Here is a 12,861-nt window from a genome sequence, read left to right on the forward strand (position 1 = left end):
TTTCATAATTTATATTTCGTAATTTAATAACCTCTTCATCACAATTCATTTTGACAGGGCACTTGTGGAAGGGGGTAGGTACTGAAGTGACATGCCTATCACACCTGGCCTGCCACACTTGTTGCCACTGTTCCCTATCCTGTAAGTCAGCCTGTACAGTGAGCTGGAGAGAGGATGTGGAGCCCTCTTCGTGCTTATCTCTCTGTGCCAGTTGGGACTGTTTCAAGGAAGGTACAGTTTGGCTCCAACAATTTATCTCCCTCTCACACTCCCTGGCAGATATCTGCTGGGAATTTAACACAGCAGAGAGGAGGCAGTCCAGAAGGTTCCTAGAGTGTATGGAGGACAGCTTCTTGACATTGCTGTTATTGAGCCTACCAGGGTTGAGGCCCTGCTTGACCTGCTGTTCTCAAATAGAGAAGGGCTGGTGGGGGATGTGATGGCAGGAGACTGTTTAGGGTACAGCAATCATGAAATAGCGGAGTTTTCAATATGCAGGGAAACAAGGAGGAGCAACAACAAAACCCTTACTTTGGACTTCCGGAGAGCAGACTTCAGCTTATTTAAGCAACTAACCCGGAGATCACCTTGGGAAGCAGCCCTTAAGAACAAAGGGGTCCAGGATAGTTGGACCTATTTCAAACAGGAACTCTTGAAGACCTGGCAGATGAGCTCACCAAGCCACTGTCCATCATTTACCACCAGTCCTGGCTCACTGGAGAGGTCCCAGATGACTGGAAGATGGCCAATGTGATGCGCATCCACAAGAAGGGCTGGAAGGAGGAACCTGGAAACTACAGGCCTGTCAGCCTGACCTCAGTGCCAGGCAAGATTATGGAGCAGATCACCTTGAGGGCAATCACAGCGTACCTGCAGGACAGCCAAGGGATCAGACCTAGCCAACAGGAATTTAGGAGGGGCAGGTCCTGCTTGGCCAACCTGATCTCCTTTTATGACCAGGTTACCCACCTGGTGGATGTGGGAAAGGCTGCAGATGTAGTCTACCTGGACTTCGGCAAGTCCCCCGTCTTCCCCGGACTTACCCCCGTCCCCCATAGCAAACTCTTGGCCAAGCTGTCAGCCCACGGCTTGGACAGGACCACTCCGCACTGGGTTAGGAACTGGCTGGAGGGCTGAGCCCAGAGAGTGGTGGTGAATGCTGCCATTTCCACTTGGAGGTCAGTCACTAGTGGTGTCCCCCAGGGATCAGTGTTGGGCCCAATCCCTTTCAATATCTTTATTAATGATCTGGATGAGGAGATACAGTCCACCATTAGTAAGTTTGCAGATGACACCAAGTTTGGGGTGGCTGTTGATCTGTTGGAGGGTAGAAGGGCTCTGCAGAGGGACCTTGACCGGCTGGACAGATGGGCGGAGTCCAACATGATGGCATTTAACAAGTCCAAGTGCCGGGTGCTGCACTTTGGCTACAACAACCCCATGCAGAGCTACAGGCTGGGGTCAGAGTGGCTGGAGAGCAGCCAGGCAGAAAGGGACGTGGGGGTACTGCTTGACAGCCAGCTGAACATGAGCCAGCAGTGTGCCCAGGTGGCCAAGAGGGCCAATGGCATCCTGGCCTGCATCAGAAATAGTGTGGGCCAGCAGGAGCAGGGAAGTCATCCTTCCACTATACTCAACACTGGTTAGAGCACGCCTTGAGTACTGTGTTCAGTTCTGGGCTTCTCGTTTTAAGAAGGAAATTGAGATACTTGAACATGTCCAGAGAAGGACAACAAAGCTGGTGAGAAGTCTCAAGCACAAGCCCTTGTTTAGCCTGGAGAAGAGGAGTCTCAGGGGAGACCTTATTGCTCTCTACAACTACCTGAAAGGAAGTTGTAGCCAGGTGGGGGTTGGTCTCTTCTCCCAGACAACCAGCAGCAGAACAAGAGGACACAGTCTCAAGCTGCACCAGGGGAAGTTTAGGCTGGAGGTGAGGAGAAAGTTCTTCACAGAAAGAGTAATTGGCCATTGGAATGGGCTGCCCAGGGAGGTGGTAGAGTCACCATCCTTGGAGGTGTTCAAAAAATGATTGGGTGTGGCACTTGGAGCCATGGTTTAGTAGTCAGGGGATGTTGGGTCATAGGTTGGACTTGATGATCTCTGAGGTCTTTTCCAGCGTGGTTGATTCCGTGTAATTCAGCAATAAGAATTTGAAGCAGATAAATCACCATAAGAGCCTAGATTATCATGTCAGTGATTCTAGACATAATCCATAATGCATAATAATAAATGCAATTTGTGAATGTCAGCATTAATATGGTTCAAGAATTGCATCTTCAAACTTGTTTAGATAGAACCTATTTTTTTATGGCCTTTCTTTTGTCATATTGACAAAATTAAGTGGTTTAAATGTGTTGCTAGTTTGAATCTAAATAGTTCATGTTCAACATGGATTCAAATTTAGTATTGTTATGGTGAATCAGATTCTGGTTTTGTTTTTTTTTTTAGTACAGTAGGAAAAAAGCTAAGTGTGAAATGTCTTATAAGTCACACTCAGCTTTTCTGCTGACCTAGTATGGGAAAGTTGTTAATTTCCGATCAGCTTATTTCAATGCTTTGAGTAAGGATTCTGTTTTTAACGTGTGATCTACTGGCCTCGCCAGGGAGAAAAGAACCAGCAAGACTTCTCTACAAAGACCATCTTTGTTTTGGATGATGTCTGAGTGAACACTGAGTTATTTAAATTTCTTTAAGTGTAAACCATTCTGTTCATTAATGATAATGCATCATCATTCATTTTTCTCTCTTAGGCCGTGAATGCAGTGAAAGAACTTCCTCAGTTTTATGGTATGCCAAAATGTGAGAGAGTGTTAGGGTATAATTTAGGATATGGTTCTCTCCCAAAAGTAATTGTGTTCTTAATTAACGCTATCCTGTTTCACTACCTGTAAAATTATGAGAACGTACTTCTAGAAATGTTCCTGAATTATTCTTTGGTGACTGTATTTCACAGTCTCTACTGATGTTCTGAAAAGTTTTGTTACTTCTGTCAGCTTCTGTTTCTAATGATGCAGCTCCCATAAAGAAATTGACTTGGATGAAATCATGGACCTCAGTATTGTTTGTGTGATTTGCATGTTTCAAAAATCGTATTGTTCTGGCTCATGCTTTAGAGATTGTGTAGTTATCTCTCTCAAAGTCAGTGTGATTGCTAGTATTGGACAACCTTTCTAGAAATTATTGTAAAACTGATTTTTTACAAGTTTAGACTAGAATCAGAATTAATGCTTATTTATTTATTTACAATCTTCTCTCCCGTGTGCAATCAGATGGTTGGAAAACATCTGCTGCTTCTACTCAGGTTTTTGATCTCATCAGTTTGCTAACTAATCTTTTGGTTCAACAAATTTATCTTGTCCTCATCTGTAGTCTCTTTTTTCATGTAACAGTCTTTGCAATTTATTTTCTTACTGTTTCTCCATCTTTTTCCAAAGATAAGTCTTCAATGCCAACAATGGTGGGAAAAAATACGTTTGTTATCCATTCTGAGACTTGCATGTTTTACAAACATACAAATCCTCTTCATCTTAATAACTATTAGGTTAAACAGTCGAGAAGTCTGTAACGAGGAGAAACAACTCTGAAGTCTGGTTGGTGCTTTTAGCAATTAATCTGCTCTTTGTATATGCCTGACCTTAAATCTGTGTGAGCTAGTATTTTCATTGCAATACAACTGCTACTTTTTTTACAGTGGTTAGCTTGCAGCAAATAGCTTTCTGCAAATTTAGCGCTGGGTCAGAAAAAGGTGCAGCCATTATTTTCACAAAGTTGTATTTTTATGTGACCAGCTTGCCAATTTACATGACTTTTGATACATTTCAATATCAGAGCATTCTCTCTCTATTGTTCATTAATTGGAAGTCATCTCATTGGAGAAATAACAAATATACAAAAGGATTTGTAGACAAGCTCCTGAGATCTTCCTGGTGTAGTATTATGTTGTGAATTGGATGAGTTTGGGCAAGGTGGGGGAATATGAGGATGGAACAAAAAATCTTGTCATGCAATGCATGCCCAGAAAGGATACTGAACCGAGGCAACACACTGATTTGCATTTCCTAAATTTAGAGTTTTAGTAATATTTTTTTGTCTTTCTATGAATTAAGCATATACCTGTGTGCAGTACAGGCAAAGTAAAGAAGAAATTCTAGTCCTATTTATGTAAGTAAAAATTGGCTATTTGATGAAGTCAAGATTTTACCAGCCTGATAGTGTGTCCACAGCCTCCCTCTGTTTTCATGTAACTCTAACTCGAGCTCTAACTCGATCTTTGGAAGAAGGAATGCAGAGATACCTATTTTGTCAAAATTCCTTGTGCCATAATTGCCTTCAGTTAACTCTAGTGCCTCTGGCGTCAATTAAATAAAGTTAAATGTAGAAAGATCTTCACTGCCTTATGCTAACTACTTATATAGGTGATGTGGACAGATGTGCTTTGTGCTAGGTGTATCCTTTCTGTCCCCTCCACCAGAAGGTGGTGGTTGAAGCCGTATATGCTGCTGTGTAGCTTACACTCTTCTCTCAACAGATACCTTATAGTAAGTGGAATCCTAGCTGGGCTGTCTTGGGAAACCAATTTGAGAAAAATCATTACATTGACAAGTGTTGAAGATGTGAGCAAAAAAAAAAGGTTTCACTACCTCATGTGGTTGGCTGATTGAAATGGGTGAGCTCTTTGGAGCTATAGATTGCCAGAGATGTACCTGAGGCAGCCTGAGCTGAGAGTGACAGAGAGGGTAGTTGCATGGAAATGAAAACAAGAAATGGGGGTCTTGGAAGTGATTGAGACCAGTGTCCTGGGAGAGGAGGTGATGCATAGTAGTATTACTATTACTGAAACTATTTTGCTTTTCAATATTAATTTTGTTCACAAATGCCTCTATGTGCTTATTTGCTTTGGAGTCTCTTACATATTTATTTCATGTCTGTGTTTTCTTTGTGTGTCTGTTAGACTCCATTCCTGCTCTTCTAAATTTCCATAAATACTTCCTCAACTTCCATGTGTTGTTTTATTGTTTAAATTTGCAACACAGTAGGCAATTTGGTAATCTACTGGAGATGTGTGATTTGTAAAATTTGCTGAGGAGGGGATGGGCAAAGAATGAGTTTTTCAAGTTCTCTTCTGCCTAGACATTGCTATAAATGCATAAAATCTTGGGGATGAAATCATACCTATTATAATTTGATTTCAAATCTGTAAGACCTTTTCTTACAGAATATAAACATCTTTAGAGAGGAAAAGTACAGTGGCAGCTATTGGTATTATATGTGTGTATTTATAACTCTATGTTTAACACTATATATATAAAACACTACATATATTAAAGCACTAGATATCTAGATAGTTAGATAGTGTTTAAAGAAACATTAACATATTTAGATGCTTGTATAGATAGTTAACCATTTTCCTAACCCCTTACCTGCAATCTTAAAATTATCTGCAGTAAAAGATAAAGATTTAAAGATGACAAACTTTTTAGGAAGAAACTAATGAAAAATGGAGGCACAGCCATTAACATGGTAAAATGTCCAGTACAAGTATTGTATGTGCACATAGGAAACATGGTATAAGAAAGGCTAATTGATCTCAGGGTTTCTAGAGCTTATAAAATATATTAATGTCATTTCAGCTGGGAAGTTTTGAGATTCCTTCTATCTAATTTGCGAATGTGGATCCAAGAGTATCGCTTTGATGGATTCCGATTTGACGGTGTAACATCTATGTTGTATCACCATCACGGAATTGGTAAGTAATTTATTCAGCTCTAGCCTGTGCAGCCCTGTTGAAGCTCTGTTGCGGTAGAAATAGTGTTGTGAAAGTTTACTGAATGATCAAAAAATTACAGATTTGCTAATATGTAGTTGTGCTGCTCTATGGATACATATGGAATTATGACTAAATTTGCTGCGTTTTGCAAAATCTCTTTCTTACTAGGCACAGGATTCAGTGGAGATTACAATGAATATTTTGGCCTACATGTGGATGAAGATGCTTTGTGTTATCTAATGCTGGCCAACCACATGATTAATTTTTTGCATCCAGAATGCATAACAATAGCAGAGGTAAGAAGAGAACTTGGCATCCTCAATGACATTAATATTGATTCGTTTTCTTTGGAATGTGAATTTCCTCTTAGTTACCAAAGCAGGAGATAGGAAATATTATTTAGTGGTCAGAGTTTGCCTTGTGGGGAAGAAAAATGGAATATGCACTTTGGGAATTTGTATTAATGGGTCATTAATGTGAGGATTTCTCTTTTGGGTTTTTTTTTTTTCCTTCACCACCTTGAACTTGTAATGAAATTTGGTTTTATTATTTTGTTGATTCTGCATAATTGCTATTTATCACTAGTGATTTATGGTACTAAAGATTAACAACCATAGTATAGTTTTGTGTATTTTGCACTATATTGGCATAATCAACAATACTACTTCAAAATGTGTAAAAGTTACAACTTTTGATTATGTATGCTAATTTAAATTTTAGTATTTGGTTTCTCCATGTTTCTGAGGGAGTAAATGAACCATGTTACTTGAGTTGATTGAGATCAGTTAAACTTTTTTGACTGAAAAGCATTATTGTTGGTACATGGAATTTTTAATATTATAAAAAACCAGAGCATTACATTTCTGTGAATAGGTTCATTTTCATCTCGAGAATGTTTCTCTTACTATGTTTATATTATTCTTGTCATTTAAGAGAAAAAGTTGCATCTATCTAATGTCATGAGGGACAATATAGATTTCTAATAAAACTTTTTAGTATTGCTTAATAGTTTCCTATCTTCAGAAAACAAAATACTACATTTCTTATTTATTGTAAAGTTTTCTATTATATACAACTACTGGTAAAAGCTTAATGACAAACAATCAAAGCTAACATCTGGTGAGCAATTAACTGGTAAACCTGAGATGGTTTCATTGAGAGCTGTAGGCCTGTTTGAAGTGAACTTTGTTAATTGTCCAGGTAGTTTTAGTTTATAATTATTCCTACCAATGAAATTCTGAGTACAGTCTGCATGTGTTACCTGGGTTTAGAGTTATTTTTTTTAATAAAATGTGTCTTCAGTTTCTGTTGCTTGGGTTGAAAGCTACTTCATCTCAATACGCCATGTTTCTGGCTGAGGGAGTCGCTGCACAAAATTTAGGATTTATCAGTGTGCTGCATGGTTAAAGGAGAGTTTCATCAGGAAAAATGGTTGACGTAACTGAAACCTAAAGGCAGTGAGGAATGTCTGCTGGCCTGTAATAATGATGGAATGAGTGCCACTTGAGGAAAATATTTTTTTATCTAGCCATAACTAATTATAATATTTAATTATCAACTGATAATTTCTACATCTGTTTTTAATATTCTGAATATTCACTGTCAATAATATCTTAAGCTTTTAAGTATTACTGGCTTTATGCTTATTTTTCTTTTGGGCCTTCTAAAGAAAGCAATGATTAAAATTTGGTATAATGAAAAGAAAAAACTAAGTAAAATTATGTCGTACCTGACATTATAAAAACAAACAGGCATAAAAAACCTACGGCTATGATTTCTTTAGTTTGAAATGAACTGCATATAAAAAAAAAAGTCTGAACAAATGTTTAGGCTTTGTCTATTTAAAATTGGTAGAAAATATACTGAACAAACTAACATTGAATTGTTTTTATGTGTTCATTTATTTATTTTAGCATTCAGGTAAAAATTTCAGATATAGATAGATATAAATAATACTACATTTGGAATTTTACTTCCCAAAAATCTGGCTTTCAAAATGGTGAAGAAAGTATGTCACTTCCTTAAATCTCAGACTCAGACCTTGTCCAGGTAGGCATCACAGAGGAGGCTTTAGACATTAGACATTTTTTAGTCCTTCATGACTGATTTAGAAGAGGTGTTAAACTTTCCTTTACATGCAAAAGTTTGAAAAGAATTTTTGCTTCATTATTTGGTATTTACAGCATATTCAATTTGGATGCAGTTTTCTGTATGATCTTGTGACTGCTGATTAAAGCAGTATAATCCCTTCTTGGCTTAATTTTTCATATAGCCCAGGATGCTTCTGGCTATCTCTGCTGCTAGGGCAGGCTGCTGACCTAGAGCCCCAGGGCTTTCCCATCAGAGATGCTCCCCAGCCTTGCAGTCCCCAGCCTGTATCATTGCAGGGGTTGGTCCATCCTATAGGCAGGATTTGACAATTGCTCTCCCTGAACTGCCTGTGCTTGCTCTTAATTGATTCCTCAGCCAGTCGAGGTCCCTCAGGATGGCAGCTGTGCCTTCCATCCCCCAGGATGCTGTCCACAAGCTTCATGATGATGTAGTTGGTGTCGTAACTTTACATCAGTATGGGAAGGGTGTGCATTATGCATGTATATGCATGTATATGTAACTTCAATTGCAAAATATTTTTCATTAGTCTACTGCAGGAGTTGGACAGGAAACTGGATTGAATACAGATTTCCAGAATGAGAATCCTAATTGAGCACTAGGTCTAGTCAGAATTTAATTCCATAAGTTCTCATCTAGGTGGAAGAGGTGTGTGTTAATCCATAACCATTGTGGTGGAATGGCTTCTCACTAGCATAAGCTAATAAAATTGAGTACTGATACAGATTTTACAATTATTAGAGATGTGCATTTTCTATGCAGATAAGCTAACTTTAGAAACAGAATGCTATGTGGCATAATTGCTTAATAAAATATTGAAATAAATATTTTAAGAACTCTGAATTATGAATTTAAGAATGATCAGCCTTCTATCAATATGAAACTGGAAAACTATGCAGTGACAGCATGTTGCTTTCCAGGGCTAGCTGGATTGATAGTTCTGCTTTTGTGCATTTAGGAAAAGACTAGAGGTTGTATTTTTCTTCCTTAGCATACTTTATGTTCAGCCTTTTTATTTTTATGCCATTCTTTATGCAAAATATCAATAAACAAAATGAAGGTTTAATTTGTCTTTCTCTGACTACTTTCTATTGATTACTTGGAGCTCAAGAGAGCTAATTATTTCAAATTCTGCATCTACTGGGGTCTCTTCTTCCTCAGATATTTATTCTGTTAAGCTGTTTTGTAGTAGAATATTTGAGAAACGTCATAATGCTTTTCCCTGTAACTTTTGCATTCAAACAGCAAATTCTGGGTTACAAATCATTCACTGATTTTATTTTATATTTTCCCTCTCTTACTCAGGTCAAACTCTAAAGCTGTTTATAGTTTGCAGAGTGTTTTTGTAGAAGTATGACTGCATGGTGGAAAATCTGAACTAAAAATCTCAGTGTTATGCAAATTATGATTTTTTTTCTCTTCTTTGGGTTTTGTTTTGTTTTTTAAATTTAAGGATGTTTCTGGAATGCCAGCTCTTTGTCGTCCTGTTGCTGAGGGAGGAGGTGGTTTTGATTATCGACTAGCCATGGCTATTCCAGATAAGTGGATACAGGTGAGATTTTTTTCTAAAAATACATTCTGTTCTTCAGAGTGGGACTTTTACAAGGGCTTGTAGTGATAGGACGGCAGGGAATGGATAGAAGCTTGAAGGCCTTAGATTTAGACTGGATATTAAAAATTCTTTACAGTAAGGGTGGCTGCCCAGGAAGGTCATGGAAGCTCCCTTCTGGAAGTGTTCAAGGCCAAGATGGATGACGCCTTGATCAATCTGGTCTACTGGAGGTTGTCCCTGCTAATGCTAGGACAGGTGCAACTAGATGATCTTTAAGGTCCCTCCCAACCCAAACTGTTCTATGAATCTGTGTTTCCCTACCTCTGTGTATACAAAACCAGTTCAGAATCCTACTGACAAATTTCCTGTCTCTTCTGTTAATGTCCTATTAAAATAAATTCTGACAGGTCTGAGCACAGGTGTTAGTGGCTGAAATGAGAGCTGTCAGATGTCATGTAGGTGTCAGAAGATGAGCAAGTTCAGGGACTGTATTTTACATTCTAGCTGATACTTGTTTTCTCTGTACAATACACATAGACTCATTTGAAATAACCTGTGTCTTGCAACAGCTATAAAATGTCTACTCTGTATTGAACGTAAACAAGTAGATAATAAGTTAAGATATGCATATCAATATTAAAAAAAACCCAAACAAAAAGACCCTCCCACCCTGCAAACATTCAACAAGCCCTCCTGAAATTTGGCGTAGTAATTGCTGTTGAAAATTTAACCAAAGTGAATTATGCAAACAGGAGCAATTAATACAGTGGAGTTATAAAAATAATAATAAAAAACGTAAATGGTCTTCAAGAACAATAATATACTAATAAACTCTGACTATGATAAGGATTTAAATCATCTTTTCCCTAATATAGAGAATCACAAAAAGTGAATAAAACACTAAATTACCTCAGAAGGTTTCTGCTGATGTTTTAGAGAATGTTTTTTGGTTAGAAGATTGCATCCGAATCTCTCAGGTTATCCTGATGACCTGAAAACAATTAATGTTTTATAGGAGCATTAACGGTTCAATAAATATAGTGAGTAGCTTAACATAAAAAAAAAACAAAAAACAAACTCACTTGTGTTCAGTGTCTTTCACTTTTGAAACTAGGAGGTGAAGGGCTGATAGAAAAACTTTACATTGGAATGCAGCAAGGGCTCATCGTCTTGTTGGGATGGCTTTTTCTTTTTTCCTTACACCATCAGCTTCAATACTGGTACCAGTAGTGGTGCTGACCCTTCTGCTCCCTGAGATGTTCCTCTCATGGTTTTACAGCACAGCCTTGATTGTCCCTGCTTTCTTGGTGATGCTTAGCAGGACTGAGTAACATTTAGCATATACTCTATTAGCATAGTGAGAGGTGTTTACTTCAATATAAAAATGGCATTTAATTAGACAAGGATCTTTTCTTGGGCATTCTGGCCTTCAAAGTCTGTTTTGAAGTTGGGTGTTTATGTTATTTTAGCCTTACTTTATCAGTTTTAGCCAAAGCAGGGCTATCTTGACTAGTCTTTCAGCTGTTGGCAGGCCAACTTTGTGGACCTTCATTTAAGACTAACACTTGCTGATTGTAAATAAACTTTGTTCCAAAGCACAATAAATCAACTTACTTTCCTGTTGCATGGTAAGCTAGGCAGTTATCCCACAGGAATCTTCTAGCTAAGGAAGGGGAAAAGATGCAACCACAACAGAAGACCTTATGTTAGAGAAAGAGGTGACACAGTTTGTTACCACATTTCTTGAGGTGGAAAAAAAAAAAAAAGCTGAAACAGTTGTAAAGGAAAAAATTAGAAACAGAGTCTATCAACTACTATCAAACAGTCCTAAACTACTTGCTCTTACTTCTCACCAGTTTTTAAGTATGTGTCTGTTAATAGTAAGTTTTTAAGGCAATTTCCTGAAAGTGCTTTTAAACCTGAGAGATCTTCAGGGTTCCATGAACTAATCCTGAGGGATGTGTAAAAGTAAAATCAGATGTTTTTCATAACAATGGCTGTACTAGTTCAGCTTAAAGATAGATGTAGTACGTAATAGGATACCATGCAGGGGCTTGAATATGTTCAGAGCCATAAATTATGCAGGGTTTTGTTTTGGTTTGGTTTGGTTTGGTTTTTTTAATGTCTGTTTAGTAGTACGTGGCCAGTCATCATTAGCTATCTTGGTGTTACTGGCCTTTTATCATTTTTATTTTAATTTCTATATATTTACATATTTATATCTAAGTTGTAGTGTTCAATGGAGCTCTATAAAGTACCATAGAAAAAAGAAAGGACTAACAAATTGGACTATATTTAGGAGGGGAAATAATATCATACGAGACAGAAAATTTCTATGATGTAAATTTAATTAAAAAGTCAGCTAGCACAGCAAAAATGGTACAATGTGTTGTGCACTTCATGGCAGTAGCATAGTGCTATCTTGCAGTGATGCATTCTCCACCACCAAGCTCAGTGGTTAAACTGTTAACTGGAAGCTGCCATCTATCAGGGTTGTTTGAACTGCAGGAATTCTTCTGATACCATGTGTAGGTAAGTGTATGCCCACATATTTCATCCCTGGTTTTGCTGCAGTGCTTTCTTGCAGCTCCTTTCAGTCACATTGATGGCTATATCAGAGGATTCATGTAATTTATGGCAAGTCCTGTTGTCCATGCTTTATATGGTGAATTCAAAAGAAAAATCTCTTTGGATTATGGGAGGAAATCTCATTGCTTCAAAACTTGGAAACAGGAAAAGCTAAAGTAGTAGAGTTCACAGTCTGTTGGAAATATCTTTGCTAAGGTAATCTAGAAAGGTAGTAACGTGCTTTTAAAACAGCAAGAGGGTGTTTTTAGTGATCTTCACTTTTTTCTGCAGATAATTAAGGAGCTGAAAGATGAAGACTGGAATATGGGCAATATTGTGCATACATTAACAAACAGACGGTATGAGGAAAAATACATTGCATATGCAGAGAGTCACGACCAGGTATTTATCTGTATTTCTAAGCAAGTAAAAGATGAGGTTCAGAGGTTTGGGTTTGTTTTTCAAAAATCAGGAGAAAATTGAGAAATATAGGCAATAATTTCAGAGACAGGTAGATCTGGACTAGTGCTTGGCTTTTTTGGTGGGGTTCTCTGGTGAATTTTTTTATTTTATATTTTTTTAAATGAAGGGCTTGGAGTTGGATTTCTCTGTTTTGCTTTGTTTTTAAGAAATGTCCTAGCTTCTTGATTTGCTTGCCTGTCCTATGACACAGGAAGGCATGTAATCCATACTTTTGAAAATATGTCTTCCATAAAGTAAGATGAATCATAAGCATGATAAGCATAACCAATATCATAATTCAGCAAATATATTCACTAAATCAATGTTTATGACTGTTGTGTTCATTCCAGAAAATGTTTCATCTCCGGAATGGAAAACATCTCTTTTGAGATCTAAATGAAGT

General features: G+C 37.7%; 1 protein-coding gene across 1 annotated transcript in view; it reads left to right on the top strand.

Moving 5' to 3' along the window:
- The window catches only part of GBE1 (1,4-alpha-glucan branching enzyme 1), a 170,533-nt gene that overhangs the window by 104,833 nt on the left and 52,839 nt on the right, over nucleotides 1-12,861 (top strand). The window contains exons 8-11 of the mRNA XM_054392238.1: nucleotides 5,631-5,746; nucleotides 5,936-6,063; nucleotides 9,330-9,428; nucleotides 12,288-12,398. Of these exons, the coding sequence (XP_054248213.1) occupies nucleotides 5,631-5,746; nucleotides 5,936-6,063; nucleotides 9,330-9,428; nucleotides 12,288-12,398 (454 nt within the window). The remainder of the gene's footprint in view (nucleotides 1-5,630; nucleotides 5,747-5,935; nucleotides 6,064-9,329; nucleotides 9,429-12,287; nucleotides 12,399-12,861) is intronic.

This window comes from Indicator indicator, chromosome 1, assembly GCF_027791375.1.
Source record: "Indicator indicator isolate 239-I01 chromosome 1, UM_Iind_1.1, whole genome shotgun sequence".
Lineage (NCBI taxonomy): Eukaryota > Metazoa > Chordata > Aves > Piciformes > Indicatoridae > Indicator > Indicator indicator.